Source organism: Oncorhynchus mykiss, chromosome 1, assembly GCF_013265735.2.
Source record: "Oncorhynchus mykiss isolate Arlee chromosome 1, USDA_OmykA_1.1, whole genome shotgun sequence".
Classification (NCBI taxonomy): domain Eukaryota; kingdom Metazoa; phylum Chordata; class Actinopteri; order Salmoniformes; family Salmonidae; genus Oncorhynchus; species Oncorhynchus mykiss.
The window spans coordinates 49,860,247-49,880,756 of NC_048565.1; the positions used below are offsets into that span (position 1 = coordinate 49,860,247).

At 43.0% G+C, this 20,510-nt stretch overlaps 1 protein-coding gene across 1 annotated transcript in view; it reads right to left on the reverse strand.

Annotated features, from left to right (window-relative positions):
* Positions 1-16,246, reverse strand: part of LOC110524413 (eukaryotic translation initiation factor 4 gamma 2) — a 28,115-nt gene extending 11,869 nt beyond the window's left edge. Inside the window, exons 1-13 of the mRNA XM_036979394.1 lie at positions 15,829-16,246; positions 14,529-14,637; positions 7,942-8,007; positions 7,546-7,671; positions 7,180-7,282; positions 6,900-7,031; positions 6,663-6,729; positions 6,402-6,553; positions 6,103-6,213; positions 5,731-5,913; positions 5,051-5,186; positions 4,628-4,803; positions 4,311-4,424 (exon numbers count right to left, since the gene is read on the reverse strand). Coding sequence (XP_036835289.1) covers positions 4,311-4,424; positions 4,628-4,803; positions 5,051-5,186; positions 5,731-5,913; positions 6,103-6,213; positions 6,402-6,485 — 804 coding nt within the window. The 5' untranslated portion in view covers positions 6,486-6,553; positions 6,663-6,729; positions 6,900-7,031; ... (3 more) ...; positions 14,529-14,637; positions 15,829-16,246. The remainder of the gene's footprint in view (positions 1-4,310; positions 4,425-4,627; positions 4,804-5,050; positions 5,187-5,730; positions 5,914-6,102; positions 6,214-6,401; positions 6,554-6,662; positions 6,730-6,899; positions 7,032-7,179; positions 7,283-7,545; positions 7,672-7,941; positions 8,008-14,528; positions 14,638-15,828) is intronic.
* Between the last annotated feature and the right edge of the window lie 4,264 nt (positions 16,247-20,510).

The window sequence follows — 20,510 nt, forward strand, 5'->3', positions numbered from 1 at the left end:
CCAGGGCTGGAAAAACCTTGGATCATTGCTATTCTAACTTCCGCTCCCAGGCAGACTAAATAACTTTTTTGCCCGCTTTGAGGACAATACAGTGCCACTGACACGGCCCGCAACCAAAACATGCGGACTCTCCTTCACTGCAGCCGAGGTGAGTAAAACATTTAAACATGTTAACCCTCGCAAGGCTGCAGGCCCAGACGGCATCCCCAGCCGCGCCCTCAGAGCATGCGCAGACCAGCTGGCTGGTGTGTTTACGGACATATTCAATCGATCCCTATCCCAGTCTGCTGTTCCCACATGCTTCAAGAGGGCCACCATTGTTCCTGTTCCCAAGAAAGCTAAGGTAACTGAGCTAAATGACTACCGCCCCGTAGCACTCACTTCCGTCATCATGAAGTGCTTTGAGAGACTAGTCAAGGACCATATCACCTCCACCCTACCTGACACCCTAGACCCACTCCAATTTGCTTACCGCCCAAATAGGTCCACAGACGATGCAATCTCAACCACACTGCACACTGCCCTAACCCATCTGGACAAGAGGAATACCTATGTGAGAATGCTGTTCATCGACTACAGCTCAGCATTTAACACCATAGTACCCTCCAACTCGTCATCAAGCTCGAGACCCTGGGTCTCGACCCCGCCCTGTGCAACTGGGTACTGGACTTCCTGACGGGCCGCCCCCAGGTGGTGAGGGTAGGCAACAACATCTCCACCCCGCTGATCCTCAACACTGGGGCCCCACAAGGGTGCGTTCTGAGCCCTCTCCTGTACTTCCTGTTCACCCACGACTGTGTGGCCACGCACGCCTCCAACTCAATCATCAAGTTTGCGGACGACACAACAGTGGTAGGCTTGATTACCAACAACGACGAGACTGCCTACAGGGAGGAGGTGAGGGCCCTCGGAGTGTGGTGTCAGGAAAATAACCTCACACTCAACGTCAACAAAACTAAGGAGATGATTGTGGACTTCAGGAAACAGCAGAGGGAACATCCCCCTATCCACATCGATGGAACAGTATTGGAGATGGTAGTAAGTTTTAAGTTCCTCGGCGTACACATCACAGACAAACTGAATTGGTCCACCCACACAGACAGCATCGTGAAGAAGGCGCAGCAGCGCCTCTTCAACCTCAGGAGGCTGAAGAAATTCGGCTTGTCACCAAAAGCACTCACAAACTTCTACAGATGCACAATTGAGAGAGAGCATCCTGTCGGGCTGTATCACCGCCTGGTACGGCAACTGCTCCGCCCACAACCGTAAGGCTCTCCAGAGGGTAGTGAGGTCTGCACAACGCATCACCAGGGGCAAACTACCTGCCCTCCAGGACACCTACACCACCCGATGTCACAGGAAGGCCATAAAGATCATCATGGACAACAACCACCCAAGCCACTGCCTGTTCACCCCGCTATCATCCAGAAGGCGAGGTCAGTACAGGTGCATCAAAGCTGGGACCGAGAGACTGAAAAACAGCTTCAATCTCAAGGCCATCAGACTGTTAAACAGCCACCACTAACATTGAGTGGCTGCTGCCAACACACTGACTCAACTCCAGCCACTTTAATAATGGGAATTGGGGCCTCCCGGGTGGCGCAGTGGTTAAGGGCGCTGTACTGCAGCGCCAGCTGTGCCATCAGAGTCCCTGGGTTCGCGCCCAGGCTCTGTCGTAACCGGCCGCGCCCGGGACGTCCGTGGGGTGACGCACAATTGGCCTAGCGTCGTCCGGGTTAGGGAGGGCTTGGTCGGTGGGGATGTCCTTGTCTTATCACGCACCAGCGACTCCTGTGGCGGGCCGGGCGCAGTGCGCGCTAACCAAGGTTGCCAGGTGCACGGTGTAGCCTCCGACACATTGGTGCGGCTGGCTTACGGGCTGGATGCGCGCTGTGTTAAGAAGCAGAGCGGCTGGTTGGGTTGTGTATCGGAGGACGCATTACTTTCAACCTTCTCCCGAGCCCGTACGGGAGTTGTAGCGATGAGACAAGATAGATACTACAACAATTGGATACCACGAAATTGGGGAGAAAAAGGGCTAAAAAAATATATATAAATAAAAATAGTAATGGGAATTGATGGGAAATGTCAAATATATAAAATATCACTAGACACTTTAAACAATGCTAATATAATGTTTACATACCCTACATTATTCATCTCATATGTATACGTATCTTTATGTAATACATGTATCACTAGTATACATGATCATCTTTATGTAATACATGTATCACTAGCCACTTTGTTTACATACTCATCTCATATGTATATACTGTACTCAATACCATCTACTGTATCTTGCCTATGCCGCTCTGTACCATCACTCATTCATATATCTTTATATTCTTTATCCCCTTACACTTGTGTCTATAAGGTGGTAGTTTTGGAATTGTTAGCTAGATTACTTGTTGGTTATTACTGCATTGTCGGAACTAGAAGCACAAGCATTTCGCTACGCTCGCATTTGCTAACCATGTGTATGTGACAAATACATTTGATTTGATGCTTCATAAAATTACAAACTTAATTGTTTAAAACCTGGACGTTTTATGGTTAAAATGAAGGTTGCACAATATAATTTCCACAAATCTGACAACGTAGACGGATTATTTTCCATATAAAACTGTCTTTTGGAAAAGTGTAAACTACTATTTTCGAAATTAATTATATTTATCAAAAACTCAAACACGGCTTTGACGTCAAGAAAGGAACAGCGTGCTGGTGGTTTCGGTGCGTTCTTATTATACCTCAGTGATGAAGGCGAATCAGGCAAGTAGTACTAAAGTGACCAAAGAGTAGTAATGTCATGTTGCAAGCAGATAGCAAGCCAATAAGTGCACCAGGATATGTAAAATGAACTGGCCCACTCAGATCTAGATGGTAGGGGTAAGCCAGCAGGGGTGTAAAAAAATGGGCTATACTAGATTTTTTGCTGATACAGAAAATCACAGGATATGGTCTGATGATAAGTTGTCTTGAGGACTTTGTATTACTTGGGTCTTCACCGTCTTTTGTGGACAGTGGCTTCACTCCTGCTGTGCATTCACTCGTGTTCTTCTCGATGTCGCTTTTCCGACATGACTTTGCTCAAATTTGGATTACATTTTTTGGGGGCCCAAAATACTAATGTAAAGCGATATGTCAAATCGAGACTTTTAGTTGGAAGGATGAAACCAATCAGAATGTTTGGTGGGAAAGGTAGTTAGTTGGTGGTTTGGGCTAGAAACTTTAGCTTTTCAGTAATGTAAAGGTGCAAGCATGACTGTCACTGTGCTCCGTTTTTCCTGTATGGCAGTGGCACCCAAGCCTAGTCAGACTGGCTTGACTGTTCTTACCGGCGAAATGAAAAAATACGTATCCGCTTCGCTCGTGCTGAGTGCCGCTCCAATAATTCAACAAATGTAAGAAACCACATCACGGTCTGCAAACCCATGCTCGCCATCACGGCTAGATAACTTCTTAAAACTGATGGGAGATGCACAGAAAGAACAAACGGAAAGAAGCAGCAGAGTATGCTAATGGCTGGTTAGAGGATGTGGCTGGCCGCTCACAGTTGTCAGACATTGGATGAAGGACTCATTCTGATGTGACATATCTGACATCACGCTCTGAACTGTGCTCAGCCCTCAATTTCAATGAGAAACATACAACACTATTTAACGATCATACAAGAAGATCCTTTCACTTCTCTTTTATAGCCCAATGGGTGATACACTGCAGACGTTATCAGGTTATTTTTCAGTGTTTAAAACAACTAATTGACAGAGGTCGGTTCAATTATTTGAATTCCATTTAGTTCCGTTTTTTGTTTGTTTTGTGAGCTCATTGCAAGGTGCACTGCAGTTTCTTTATAGATAAATCAGATCATGCCCAAACTGTGCAATGTAGTACTTGTCCGTTCTGTGTTTCTTTTACGCCTGCTATGTAAGAGAGAAGAATGCGCAATCAAAAGGGGATAAATAGAAAGCAGTTGCTTCGTGAGGTAGGTATTGGTATTCAGCATTCATTAAAGTATTCCTTTTTAAATTTGAAGACATACTAAAATTGTGATTTTGTCAGACAACATAGGTAGCAGCTCTATAGAGATTATACACAATGACCGAAATATTTTATTACATTTATGTGAATAACTAATAAACAGCCATAGGCAGTCACTACCATCATGGGATTTGTATTAATTAGCGCAGTTAATGTTTTTTTATTTGTTTATTATCGAAACCCAAAATTGTGATTATTATTTTTTGTATAGTCAAACAAATCTCAAAAAGCACTAATCGCTCAGACTGGTGGGGAGTGGGTTAATGTACCTCTTCTAGGTTGAGTTGTCCCTTCTTGCTGAAACGTGGAGGCATGTCCTTGTTGGACTGGACCTGCTGTTGCTGGCTCTGGTGGTTCTGGTTCTGGAAATGCTGATTCTGAACCTTTAAAACAGACCAGACAAGAAACATAAATTGGTGGCGCTAGCGGGAAAAGACACATTTCCTTTCCACAAGCAGGAAGAAAGGACAGCTCATCTCTGTTGCACACACATGCTGCAAGTTTACTAAACCATTAATATGGCCAAAATGCTCACGTTATTAAAAATTTAAAATAGCATTGAATCAAACCAAATCCAGTTATTTACCTGGTTGGACTTGATAAAAGACTTGTTGGCTCCAATTTCAAACGGAGACTGTGGTTGGGGGGAGGTGTTGTGGCCGTTATGTCCGTTGACGTTGAAGAGCGGGTTGGAGCGATGACGTCCCAGAGTGGGAGAGAACCTGTCCTGAATGACCCCCGGGCCCGTCCCTATCCCACCACCTGAGGAGACAGGTTAGAGAGGAGTGAGAATTTACATCTGGCTGTCACATTTTCTCAGTCACAGAGCATGTTTGAAGTAGACTTTATAAGTCAGACTGGGTAGAATCACTGGCCTACAAAATCATGTTACATCCCAAATAACTACTCATTTTGTGATAAATGATCCCCTCAAACACGCTGGCAGACAATAAGTGGTTAATGGACGAGACCTAGACAGGCAGATGGACAAACCTACGCCCGTGCCTACCTGGCATTTGTCCAAACATGTCAGCCAGTCCCCCGAGAGTCTCCATTTTCATCCTGTTTGGCATAAAAGGGCCTTCCAGGAAGAAGTCCATCCTCATTCCCTGAGCCATGGTCGCTGGGATGAAAACACCCAAATCCTGGGGAGACAAAAACACACTCCAGTGAATAGTGCTCAAAAAGACACAAAAAATACATCCTATTTGTTGCTTCTTGATGTTGTAGTTATATAGCCATGTGCATTCTCTGTCACTCATCACTCTTAGATACACTGGGCAACTACTGAATAATCATATGCTTCCATTAGTAGATGTGTGAAGGCATTCTCTCTGTTGTGTAATAAGTGAGAGTTGCTTTGGAGAAGAAAAAAAAAGAGACCCGGAGGGGTTGTCAGGAAGCTCCAGTTATAAAATAAAAAGCATAGGGTTGCTGTACCAATAAGCTTGGCCTAAGAAGCCACAGGTAGGGCATCACAGGTTCAAATATGCTACTTTGACTTAGATGGTGATATACACAGGCTTGTTCTCAATTGGTCTTTCCTCAATTCCTCATGTCCTCTTTCCTCGCCTCCTTCTCAACTGTACTGGATGAAAAGGTCCAAGGTCTCTCCTCCTTTTGAGGATGCGGCAAAGAGAGAGGATGAGATGAACAGGCCATTAATTCCAGTTCTCTCCACTGACTCACTTTCACTGCCTCTTGACGGATCTGGTTTATGGTCTTTGGTCCGTTGTCGATGAAAGCTTTGCGGGGGACCCAGTTGTTGTCTCGCAGCTCTACCGTGTCCTGCAGCAGGAAGCGGATCCTGGCGGGCAATTCCTTGTTGTTCATTAAGGATAACATACGGCCAAAGTACTGGTCCATTAAAGACTGTAGGGCAGAGATAACAGTGGTGTTAGGAGATGGACACATTTCTCACACAGCGGGCGTATTTGGCCAAAGTACTGATACATTTCAAACTGGGGGAGAGATGAACAGTGGTGTCATGACAGAGAAAGAGACAGACATACAGGCCGTAGGGATGACAGCAGACAGACCGCTAGGAACAAGAGAATGTACCTTAGCTTTTTCATGGTCGAGTCTAGGCCCCACTGTTCTCATTATCTGACAGAGGCACTCCAAATCCTCCCCCATATCCTTGAGTTGGACTCTCTTCTTCTTTTCCAAAAGCTAGGAAGGGGGGGATGATGGTATTATACAAGTGGCATATTAGGGACCAGTGCCAGTAGAAAAGTAAAAACTACGAAGAATGTCTAGTTGAGTTCTGCTTTGCAAAGTTGTTTCTTAAGTTGCAAATAATGATAAAAAGGTATACAAAACTAAATCCAAAATAACTACACTGAAATGGTTGAACATACTGTTTTGATGCACTTATGAAGGATAGATTCATGGATGAGGTCGAGTTTGCCAAGTTCCGAGATGAATTTAATGTTGCCAAGCATCTTGATCTTGGCAATGGCACGCTGCTCCTCCTCCTCAGAAGTAAGAGGGTTGTCATGTTTGTCATAGACTGGTAGAAGGAGAACATCAAGTTAGTACAAGTACAATAGGGAGTCAATGAGCGGACTTGTGGTGGGCCTTGTCCCAAAAGAGCCGTGTTGGGGAGTTGTGGTACTCACTTTCAACATTTCTGCTGCGGTTTTCAAATTCATCTTGAAGCTTGGAAATTAGAAGTCTTCTGAAGGTCTGCAAAATCAGGACAACATTTGAGATTGAACATCAGAACCAGTGACATTCTATACAGGCACTTGGGACATAAAGAGAAGACCAGAGTTGGTTCTACACTATTGTACAGCACATACAGATTCCCATACAACTAGACATAACCGTGCAGAAAATAAAAACTTGATGCTTACAGTGCTCTGCTTTTGGGATGTTTGGATCTCGGGCGAAGGGCCATCAAAGTTTGGTGCGTCCTCTGCCAAACGCAGACATAGCTGCGCATAGAGTGAGCTATACTTCGGCTCTTCTAGGGCTTTGTCTACAATCTAGATGGGAGGGAGGAGAGGGGAAAAAATATATTTTCTTTTAATCCATTAAAGCATCAGTTATACATGGAGGATGCCAGGAAATTATAGATTACATTTGCAAAGAGCAGACACGGTTAACAGGAAAATAAATAAGAGGCTTACTTACCAGCAAGATGATTGCTTTAAGGACGAGTTTTGTATCTACGCCCACATTCAGGAGCTCAAGGCATAGCTTGTCAAACTTCTCAGGCGTGAGCTTGTTGAGTATGCTAAAGAGTAAAAGGAGGAGCGGGGAGAGAGAACAGGGACATGTCAACTCATGGGTACATGCATAATCAAGAGGGGTTGGGAAATCAACAAGATTTGCTTGTTAGCCATATAAAGTTGGTGGTTTGCTCTTGTAAACATCTGACAGAGAAGCATGTGCTCATGCAGGCGGCAAGGGCACAGCATAAAACCAAACACATTGAGAACTTTTGAGGAAATAAAGCTTAAACCAATTTGTGGACAAATTGTGTTTCTTGACACTCACCCTCTCACTTTCCTAAAGATTGCATCGTGTCGCTCTTTTTCGTTGCTGGAGTTGGCATCTCGTCTAGTGCTTCGTGAAGGAACCCATTTCGGAGCGCTGTGCCCGGGGGTTTTCCCCAGGAACTCGCTGGAGTAACAGAAAGGAGACTTTGTTGAGCTACGGCACTAAGTGATCATACACCACCAGTACTACATACAGGTGACAGCAAATCACATCTGCAATGCTGGAGAGCAAATACACTGAGGATGACGTTTATCATTCTAGAGAGCATCAATTCCACTCAGATAGAGATCGCATACAAAAAATGCCTTTTAGCTGAAACAGGGTTCCCAGTATGTATTATTTGTGGATCCCTTAGGATGATTTCTGGGAATCATGCCTGTGTGGTAGGCCTACCTGTTGCCGACAGTCTTGGGATAGTGCTGAGGTGCACCCCTACCAACACCTCCCCCCGAAGAAGCACTGTTAGGGTAAACGGAGAACAACTTTGAATATGCAAGAGCAATGCATAGGAATTTTACATGTTTAACTGATTGAAAGAGTTGATCACAGTTTCACACTTTATGTCCTGTAAGTGAGAGTTAAAAAGTGTTGATTGATTTAAGCAACATATGGTTGGTTCCACAAGATTAGTCAATACATTGTCACCCAGAGCCCTATAATTTGCATACAAGACTCTGTTGGCATCTATTCATCTAGGACTATAGCCTACTTCAAGCTAAAGTTACTGTCAAGATGAATCTGGACATACACTGAACAAAAATAAACAACATCCAAACATTTTGAAAGATTTACATTTCATATAAGGACATCAGTTAATTGAAATAAATTAGGCACTAATCTATGGATTTCACATGATTGTGAATATAGATATGCATCTGTGGTCACAGATATATTTTAAAAAAATTAAAAGGTAGGGGTGTGGATCAGAAAACCTGTCAGTATCTGGTGACTACCATTTGCCTCATGCAGCACGACATCTACTTCGCAGAGTTGATCAGGCTGTTGATTGTGGCCTGTGGAATGTTGTCCCACTCCTCTTCAATGGCTGTGCGAAGATGCTGGATATTGGCGGGAACTGTCGTCCACGTTGATCCAGAGCATCCCAAACATGCTCAATGAGTGACATGTCTAGTGAGTATGCAGGCCATGGTAGAACTGGGACATTTTCAGCTTCCAATAATTGTGTACAGATCCTTGTTACATTGGGGCTGTGCATTATCATGCAGAAAAAGTGGTGATGGTGGCAAATGTGCCTCAGGATCCCGTCACGGTCTCTCTGTGCATTCAAATTGCCATCGATAAAATGTAATGGGTTTTTTGTCCGTAGCTTATGACTGCCCATACCATTACCTCACCATGGGGCACTCTGTTCACAACGTTGACATCAGCAAAACGTTGGCCCACACGACGCCATGTCTGCCCGGAACAGTTGAAACCGGGATTCATCCATGGAGCCTACACTTCTCCAGAGTGCCAGTGGCCATCGATGGTTAGCTTTTTCCTGCTGAAGTTGGTTACGGTGCTGAACTGCAGTCAGGTAAAATCCTGGTGAGGACAACGAGCACGCAGATGAGCTTCCCTGATACACTTTCTGAAATTCTTTGGTTGTGCAAACCCACAGTATCATCAGCTGTCCTGGTGGCTGGTCTCAGATGATCCCGCAGGTGAAGAAGCCGGGTGTGGAGGTCCTGGGCTGGCGTGGTTACACGTGGTCAGCAGTTGTGCGGACAGTTTTAAAACGTTGGAGGCAGCTTATGCTAGAGAAATTAACATTCAAGTCTCTGGCAACAGCTTTGGTGGACATTCCTGCAATCAACATGCCAATTGCACGCTCCCTCAAAACATGAGACATCTGTGGCATTGTGTTTGACAAAATGGCACATTGACTGGCCTTTTGTCCCCAGTACAAGGCGCACTTGTGTAATGATCATGCTGTTTAATCCGCTTCTTGATATGACACACCTATCAGGTGGATGGATTATCTTGGCAAAGGATAAATGCTCACCAACAGAGAAGTAAACTAATTTTGGCACAACATTTGAGAGAAATACGCTTTGAGCGTATGGACAATTTCGGGGATCTTTTATTTCAGCTCATGAAACCAACACCTTATATGTTGCGCTTATATTTTTGTTCAGTATAAAAAAGGCCCATCAGCCATAAAGACATGACAAATCACAATGGACTGACATCGGACCGTGTTACCATCACCATAGTGATATCGCCACTGTGGACCAGAACAATGGCAGTTATTCACATTCAACATCTGGAGCATAAAGAGTAACCCACTTTTCCTTGTTTTTGCTGAAGCCATTTGTGTTGCATAATATCCACGGTCTTAATCTTCATGGAAAGCAAGTACATACCTTATTACTAATTATTAAATTAGGCAGATCATATTCTTTGGATAACTCCTGGGAGGGTAAGGAAGTGAGTCCAAATAAATGTTCCCATGTCATAACGATTCATAGCAATATTGACTGTGAAACAACGGTGGAAATTGGGAGAAATTAAGTATTGCCATCGCTGGTTATCCAAAAAGCTCAGGCTCTGGTGCAGAATTAAAAATCAGTACATCTGAAATGGTAGTGGCAGGGGAAAGAGTGACCCCTGAAATCTTTATTGATAAACATTGCTGATTACCATCTCCAAAATATAGAGGAAGAAAAATGTGTCACTGTCTGGTATGACAATGTGCACATTCAGAGTAAGACTACTCATTGCAGCAGTACATTTACCAAACCTAATACTGTAGCTAAAACCCCTTACTAAATCAATGGTGCCTGGTACATTGTTGGTGCTCAGGACATTAAAGTGGCACCCACTCACATACCATTGCACCATTCTTAACAAAGGGCCCATTGAACACAAATATTCTCCATATTTGGCCAAATCACAGTTGATGCTATACTATTTTATGTTATACAGTGTCAGCTTTAGTAATTTTTGGAGCCACGGCTTTCAATGTGGTTTGACTGCATCCTGACCCTAATGCCTCTGGATAACATCAATGTCAAGTGACATGTCCTAGTTTCGTAGATACACTATATACACACACAGAAGTACATGGACACCCCTTCAAATTAGTGGATTTGGCTATTTGTTGCGGACAGGTGTATAAAAATCGAGCACACCGCAAAAGATGGCGCCGAAGAACATGGCTGACGTTTTACATTCTCCCAACCACTTGTGCTATTTTTTTTTTTTGCGTAACTTATTTTGAACATAATGTTGCTGCTACTGTCACTCATGACCGAAAATAACTTCTGGACATCAGTACAACGATTACTCACCGCAGACTGGAATAAACTTTTACCTTTAACAAGTCCAACGAGAAGGATGTACTGCTTTCACTGGAAAAGGCCCAGAACAGGACCTGTAATTTGCTTGAAGAAAAGACGCAGGAAAAGGGGACGCAGATGGGGCTGCCTTTGAGAATCCGTAGGCGAGCGAGTAAACTCCCACTACTATTCTTTCTTCTTGCTAACGTTCACTTATTGGAAAATATAAAATGATGATCTACGATTAAGATCATCCTACCACCTGGATATTAAAAACTGTAACATCTTAAGTTTCACCGAGACGTGGCTGAAAGACGTTACGGATAATATAGAGCTGGCGGGATTTTCCATGCACCTGTAGAACAGAGAAGCTATGTCTGGTAAGTTGAGGGTGGGGGTGTGCGTCTATTTGTAAATAACAGCTGGTGCGCAATGTCTAATATTAAAGAAGTCTCGAGATATTGCTCGGCTGAGGTAGAGTACCCTACGATAAGCTGTATACCACAATATCTACCAAGAGAGTTCTCATCTATATTATTCGTAGCCATCTATTTACCACTACAGAACGAAGCTGGCACTAAGACCGCTCTCAACCAACTCTGTAAGGTCATATGCAAAGAAGAAAATGCTCACCCAGAAGAGGAGCTCCTAGTGGCTGGGGACTTTAATGCAGGCAAACTTAAATCAGTTTGAACACATTTTTACCAGCATGTCATGTCACATGTGCAACCAGAGAAGAAAAAAAATCCTACACCACCTTTACTCCACACACAGAGATGCATAGAAAGCTCTCCCCCACCCTCCATTTGGCAAATCTAACCACAATTCTATCCTCCTGATTCCTGCTTACAAGCTAAAACAAAAGCAGGAAGTACCAGTGACTCGCTCAATACGGAAGTGGTCAGATGACAGATGCTACACTAAAGGACTACTTTGCTAGCACAGACTGGAATATGTTCAGGGATTCATCCAAAGGCATTGAGGAGTATACCACCTCAGTCATCGGCTTCATCAATAAGTGCATCGACGACGTCGTCCCCACAGTGACCGTACATTCATATCCCAACCAGAAACCATGGATTACAGGCAACATCCGCATCGAGCTAAAGGCTAGAGCTGCCGCTTTCAAGGAGCGGGAGACTAATCCGGATTCTTATTAGAAATACCACTATGCCCTCAGACAAACCATCAAACAAGCAAAGTGTCAATACAGGATTAGGATTGAATCCCATTACACCGGCTCTGATGCTCATCGGATGTGGCAGGACTTGAAAACTATTACGGATTACAAAGGGAAACCCAGACGCCGAGCTGCCCAGTGACGCAAGCCTACCAGACGAGCTAAATGCATTTTAGTCTCGCTTCAAGGCAAGCAACACTGAAGCATGCACAAGAACACCAGCTGTTCCGGATGACTGTGTGATAACGATCTCGGTAGCCAATTTGAACAAAACCTTTAAAACAGGTCAACATTCACAAAAACGCTGGGTCAGATGGATTACCAGGACATATCCTCAAAGCATGCGCCGACCAACAGTCAAGTGTTTTCACTGACAATTTAAACCTCTCCCTGACCGAGTCAGTAATACCTACATGTTGTTTCAAGCAGACCACCATAGTCCCTGTGCCCAAGAAAGCAAAGGTAACCTGCCTAAATGATTACCGCCCCGTAGCACTCACGTTGGTAGCCATGAAGTGCTTTGAAAGGCTGGTAATGGCTCACATCAACAGCATCCTCCCGGACACCCTAGACCCACTCCAATTCGCATACCGCCCCAACAGATCTACAGATGACACAATCTCAATCCACACTGCCCTTTCCCACCTGGACAAGAGGAACACCTATGTGAGAATGCTGTTCATTGACTACAGCTCAGCGTTCAACACCATAGCACCCACAAAGCTCATCACTAAGCTAAGGACTCTGGGACAAAACACCTCCCTCTGCAATTGGATCCTGGACTTCTTGTCGGGCCGCCCCAGGTGGTAAGAGTAGGCAACAACAAGTCTGCCACGCTGATACTTAACACTGGAGCCCCTCAGGGGTGTGTACTTAGTCCCCTCCTGTACTCCCTGTTCACCAATGACTGTGTGGCCAAACTCCAACACCATCATTAAAATTTGCTGACAACGACGAGACGGCCTATAGGGAGGAGGTCAGAGAACTGGCAGTGTGGTGCCAGGGCAACAATCTCTCCCTCAATGTGAGCAAGACAAAGGTGCTGATCGTGGACGATTGGAAAAGGCGGGCCAAACAGGCCCCCATCAATATCGACAGGGCTGTAGTGGAGCGGGTCGAAAGTTAAGTTCCTTGGTGTCCACATCACCAATTAACTATCATGGTCCAAACATACCAAGACAGCCGTGAAGAGGGGACGACAAAAACCTTTTCCCCCTCAGGAGACTGAAAAGATTTGGCATGGGTCCCCAGATCCTCAAAAGGTTCTACAGCTGCACCATCGAGAGCACCCTGACCGGTTGCATCGTCGCCTGGTATGGTAACTAACGGCATCTTCCCGCAAGGCACTACAGAGGGTAGTGCGTACAGCCCAGTACATCACTGGGCCAAGCTTCCTGCCATCCAGGACTTATATAATAGGCGGTGTCAGAGGAAGGCCCTAAACATTTTCAGCGACCCCAGTCACCCAAGTTATAGTTCTCTGCTATCGCAAGGCAAGCGGTACCGGAATGCCAAAGCTAGGACCAAAAGGCTCCTCAACAGCATCTACCCACAAGCCATAAGACTGCTGAACAATTAATAAAATCACCACGGGACTATTTACATTGACCCCCCCTGTTTGTACACTGCTGCTACTTGTTGTTTATATTATCTATGCATAGTCATTTCACCCCTACCTACATGTATAAATTACCTCAACTAACCTGTACCCCCGCACACTGACTCGGTACCGGTACCCCCTGTATATAGCCTCGTTTTTGTGTTACTTTTTGTTACTATTTTTTACTTAAGAAAATATTTGCCAAATAGACTAAACTCTTCTTGAACTGCACTGTTGGTTAAGGGCTTCTAAGTAAGCATTTCACGGTAAGCCCTACACTTGTATTCGGCGCATGTGACGAATAAAGTTTGCAATCTCCATAGATAAACATTGGCAGTATAATGAATGACCTTACTGAAGAGCTCAACGGCTTAATGTGGCACCGTCCCAACGGGTCTGTTCGTCCAATTTCTGCCCTGCTGGAGCTGCCCCGGTCAACTCTAATACCCTGACTACACCGATCGCGTCGCGTGCGTGAGCGTTGCAAAATAAATGTAGGAATCTATGCTATTCAATTATTGCGCACACACACTGCACGCGAACGTCTGCGTTGCCAAGGGCTAAAATATAAGTAATTCCTATTGCTGATGCAGATTGCGCTGCAAGTCCTGCCCCTCCCATCTCCTCATTGGTTTACAGAAGCAGGTACCCACATGCCATCTCCTCATTGGTTATACCCACGTGGGTGACAGAGACTATGCTGTTGAATTGCTGTACTATGTTGTAATAGCAACAATATCAGACATTATAAGAAGTCAGGGACCCGATTTTCAGAAAAGCAGCATACTGATCCATGACAGGTGGGGTATGAGGTACAAATGACACAGCAAAGAGGATGCTGCTTGATGAAACCCCAGTGTGTGTGTTTGGAAATGTCCCCTCAATATTTAAAAGGATTCCTATTGGGGGAAGAACATACCTGAAACGAGAAGCACCCCCTACTGCAATCACACTCTCCACTTTGGCGGCTTGACAAAGATGAATCTTTAAAAGAATAATAATAACAGGGAGGGGTGGGGAAAACAGTGCTGTAGGAGAGAAAGATATGGATCATGCATTAGTATCATGAGTTACCAAAAATGATGATGTATTCAACTAAGATAGATTCTAATGCTGACTTTGTCTGGTGCAACGACTAGGTAGCTAACTTCAATTATACGGAACAAAAAAGATATATAACGCAACAATTTCCTTGATTTTACTGAGTTACAGTTCATGAGGAAATCTGTCAACTGAAATAAATTAATTTGGCCCTAATCTATGGAATAAAAATGACTGGAAAAAGAGATGTATCTGTTGGTCACAAATAGAAAATTAAAATGGGCCTCAGGATTCGTCACGTTATTTCTATACATTCAAACTGCCATCGATAAAATGCAATTGTGTCCGTTGTCTGTAGCTTATACCTGCCCATACCATAACCCCACTGCCACCATGGGGCACTCTGTAAACAACGTTGACATCTGTAAACAACGTTGACATCTGCAAACCGCTCGCTCGCCCACATGCCATAAAAGCGGTCTGCGGTTGTGAAGTCGGTTGGACATAGTGCCTCATTTTCTAAAACGACATTGGAGGTGGCTTATGGTAGAGACATCTATGTTCATAATTCTATGGCAGCAGATATGGTGGACATTCCTGCAGTCAGCATGCCAATTGCACACTTATTCAAAACTTGAGACATCTGTGGCATTGTGTTGTGTGACTAAACTGCACATTTTAGAGTGGCCTTTTCTCCCCAGCACAAGGTGTACTTGTGTAATGATTATGGCATTAAATCAGCTTCTTGATATGCCACATCTGACATGTGGCTATATTATGTTGAAATATTATAAAATGCTAAATAAAACATGTACTCGCTTTGGTAACGTGATATCAGCAATTTGTGATATAAGCTAGCTAACAATAACTCATGCTACCTCAAACGTTAACTACCCAGCATACATTGAACGTAGCCGCGAGATAGTTAGCTAGTAGGAAGTATTGTGTTCAACTGCTGGTCATGTCATTAATTTGTGGAAAACAAAGATGTTCGTAATGTTTCAATATGTGTCGATAAAACGCCGGTAACCGCATGGCAGCATTAAAACATGACCATGTTAATCCATCACGACGCCATTTTATGCAGTAACGTTAATCAGCTGGCGAGGCTAGCTGGCTTGCATCGGGCAGCCATTTTGGATAAAATGATGCGAATTTGTAAGGAATTGCAAACTTACCTTCACTAAAAGAACTTCAGTTTTATTGTTTGGGTGGCCACCAAAGAAGAAATGTAAAATCTTGAAAATAAAAGCTAATTTGGAAGCGTGCGAAAGCCAGCGATATCAGGTACGAAAAGTAGCTAGCTAGCTAGACGTATACTGTCTGCTGCTTCGTGCTGGAGAATAATGATGCGTTCAAGACAACTGGGAACTCGGATATTTCCGACGTCAGTGCGTCCAAAACAACAGAACTCGGAGGGGAAAAAAACAGCTCAAACTCGGGAACTGTGACTTCTTTCTTGAAATATGTTTTGCCGACCACGAAGATCACTGACGTTATGGTTCGACCTTTATTTTTCGAGTTCCCAGTTGTCGTGAACCGATTGAAGTCAGAAGTCGGAGTTTTCCGAGATCCCAGTTGTTCTGAATGTGACATTAGACTAAAAAGTAGCCTATCTACGACGTCATTCTTGAAATTTCACAATATGCGGTGTCATTTTTAAGAAATGGGGTGTTATTCAATTGTTGTGGAGTGTGCAACTTTTCTCCAGTAAAATTACCCATCAGTCTAAATTTCACGAACAAGCCCGGAAACTTTTATGTCCACAGCTTCTCCCCACACACACCACCTATGTAGAACAACAAATATTTTTGTTAAAACCAAGTCTTTATTCTTCCCTAAGTGGTTAGAAAAATATTTGAAATTGATTTACTTGATAAAGGGAATATATGCTCTTATAGAACATTTTTAGAAACGACTTCCCAATACATGATTCTATATACAGTTGAAGTCGGAAATTTACATCCACCTTAGCCAAATACAATCCTAGTACAAATTCAAAAGAATAGTAAAAATGTGTAGGCCACCTTGTTCGCACTTGCTTTTTCAGTTCGGCCCACAAATGTTCTATTGGATTGAGGTCAGGGCTTCCTGATGGCCACTGCAATACCTTGACTTTGTTGTCCTTAAGCCATTTTGCCACAACTTTGGAAGTATGTTCTATTTTTGTTTCATCAGACCAGAGGACATTTCTTCAAAAAGTATGATATTTGTCCCCATGTGCAGTTGCAAACCATAGTCTGTCTTTTTTTATGGCGGCTTTTGAGGTTGTGTCGATATAGGACTTGTTTTACTGTGGATAGAGATACTTTTATACCTGTTTCCTCCAGGATCTTCAGGTTCTTTGCTGTTGTTCTGGGATTGATTTGCACTTTTCGCACCAAAGTATGTTAATCTCTAGGAGACAGAACACGTCTTCTTCCTGAGCAGTATGACGGCTGCGTGGTCCAATGGTGTTTAATACTTGCGCGCTATTGATTGTACAGATGAACGTGGTACCTTCAGGCATTTGGAAATTGCTCCCAAGGATGAACCAGACGTGTGGAGGTCTACATTTCTTTCCTGAGTTCTTGGCTGATTTCTTTTGATTTCTCCATTATATCAAGCAAAGAGGCACTGAGTTTGAAGGTAGGCCTTGAAATACATCCACAGGTACACCTCCAATTGACTCAAATGATGTCAATTAGCCTATCAGAAGCTTCTAAAGCCATGACATAATTTTCTGGACTTTTCCAAGCTGTTTATAGGCACAGTCAACTTAGTGCATGTAAAGTTCTGACCCACTGGAATTGTGATACAGTGAATTATATGTGAAATAATCCGTCAATAAACAATTGTTGGAAAAACTACTTGTGTCATGCACAAAGTAGATGTCCTAACCAACTTTCCAAAACTATAGTTTGTTAACAAGGAATATGTGGAGTGGTTGAAAAACAAGTTTTAATGACTCCAACCAAAGTCAAGTCAAATCAAATTTTATTGGTCACATACACGTTTAGCAGATATTAATGCGAGTGTAGCAAAACACTTGTGCTTCTAGTTCCGACCATGCAGTAATATATAACAAGTAATGTAACAATTTCACAACAACTACCTTATACACACACACACAAGTGTAAAGGAATGAATAAGAATATGTACATAGAAATATATGGATGAGCGATGACCGAAAGGCATAGGCAAGATGTAGTAGATGGTAAGAGTACAGTATATACATATGAGTAATGTAGGGTATGTAAACATTATATAAAGTGGCATTGTTTAAAGTGACTAGTGATACATTTATTACATCCAATTTTGAATTATTAAGTGGCTAGAGATTTGAGTCAGTATGTTGGCAGCAGCCACTCAATGTTAGTGATGGCTGTTTCACAGTCTGATGGCCTTGAGATAGAAGCTGTTTTTCAGTCTCTCGGTCCAAGCTTTCATGCACTTGTACTGACCTCGCCTTCTGGATGATAGCAGAGTGAACAGGCAGTGGCTTGGGTGGTTGTTGTGCTTGATGATCTTTATGGCCTTCCTGTGACATCGGGTGGTGTAGGTGTACTGGAGGGCAGGTAGTTTGCCCCCGGTGATGCGTTGTGCAGACCTCACTACCCTCTGGAGAGCCTTACGGTTGTGGGCAGAGCAGTTGACGTGCCAGGCAGTGATACAGTCTGACAGGATGCTCTCGGTTGTGCATCTGTAGAAGTTTGTGAGTGTTTTTGGTGACAAGCCAAATTTCTTCAGCCTCCTGAGGTTGAAGAGGCGCTGTTGGGCCTTCATCATCACGCTGTCTGTGTGGGTGAACCATTTCAGTTTGTCTGTGATGTGTACGCAGAGGAACTTAACACTTACTACCCTCTCCACAACTGTCCCATCGATGTGATAGGGGGGTGCTCCCTCTGCTGTTTCCTGAAGTCCACAATCATCTCCTTTCTTTTGTTGACATTGAGTGTGAGGTTATTTTCCTGACACCACACTCCGAGGGCCCTCACCTCCTCCATGTAGGCCGTCTCGTCGTTGTTGGTAATCAAGCCTACCACTGTCGTGTCGTTTGCAAACTTGATTATTGAATTGGAAGCGTGCATGGCCACACAATCATGGGTGAACAGGGAGTACAGGAGAGGGCTGAGAACGCACCCTTGTGGGGCCCCAGTGTTGAGGATCAGCGGGGTGGAGATGTTGTTTCCTACCCTCACCATCTGGGGGCGGCCCGTCAGAAAGTCCAGAACCCAGTTGCACAGGGCTTAATGACGAGCTATGGTGTTAAATGCTGAGCTGTTGTCGATGTACCTGTGGACCTATTGGAGCAGTAAGAAAATTGGAGTGGGTCTAGGGTGTCAGGTGATATGATCTTTGATTAGTCTCTCAATGCACTCCATGATGACGGAAGTGAGTGCTACGGGGCGATAGTCATTTAGCTCGGTTACTTTAGCTTTCTTGGGAACAGGAACAATGGTGGCCCTCTTGAAGCATGTGGGAACAGCAGACTAGGGATTTATTTAAGTTTTTGTAAACTTCCAACTTCAACTTTACAAAGCAATACCTTCAGGACTTAATTAATTACATCTCATTTATGTTTTGGAGAACATTTCAATATAGATGCCCATTTTATATTAGAATGTTGCACCCTGCTGGATAAGAAATGTAATAATACATTAAGGGGACTACTGAAATTGAATGAAAGAAAGCTTGGTTGCTCCCTCACAACTGTTTTATATGAAATAAAGTAAAAAGTTCACTTTATTATATTGCACAAAATATACCCCTGTAATAACGTGTTGTCTAAATTCATGGACTTAGATTACATCTGCCTGTGATTTAAAAAAAGGGGGAAACTATTAGACAAATTTTTATTAGTCTGACTCTTTGAAGTTGTTAATAAGGCCCATGTATTTACAATTAAATATTTAATGTTATTATTGAAATGAGAACAAAGCTACTGAATTAGTCATACATTTTTTTCATTCCCTCTGGTAAATTTTACATCCACAAAAACAAACATTTGAAATCTATCCCCAAATGCAATATATTTGTGCTTATAAAATCTCTAGAATTAGACAATAACAAAAAAAATATGTATTCTTACAACTATATAATAGGTTTATACAATTGTAACCCCTGACCTTATTCAATTTCTTTTGAGGTACTTTAACTTTTGAAACTGCAATTAGCTTGTAGTTATTTTGTTGTTTTTGTTTATTTGCCTTAATTTTATTTTATTTTGTTTCTTAAAACATCCTGTTTTTATTTGTTATTGTATTGTAATTAAAAAAACAAAAAACAATCTTCATTGTTCACGCAATTCATTGCTATGTCTCTTTTAGCAAATCACAACTAAGAAATATTTTGTAGGCGGTACCTAGTCTAGGAACATACATACTCGGTATGTTCATATCTTACAGTCATAGACAGTATCCTTGCTGTAGTTACACAATTAGTGGTTATAAAATAAAGGTAACCGCCCCTTGTGGTTGATTGACGTATCTTTCACTCAGCAGCAGTGCAGGAAAAGGGATTTGAAAAAGTTTATGAAATCTACAAGAAATAGCAGCAGTCCAGTGGTGTAAAATACTTAAGTAAAAATACTTTAAAGTACTACTTAAGTATGTTTTTTTGGTATCTGTACTTTACTATATATATTTTTGACTAATTTTACTTCACTACATTCCTTAAGAATTTGTTTTACTTTTTACTCCATACATTATCCCTAACACCCAAAAGTACTCGTTACATTTTGAATGCTTAGCAGGACAGGAAAACAGTCCATTTTACGCACTTATAAACCAAACATCCCTGGTCATCCCTACTGCCTCTGATCTGGCGGACTCACTTTTTAATTTATTTATTACACCTTTATTTAACCAGGTAGGCCAGT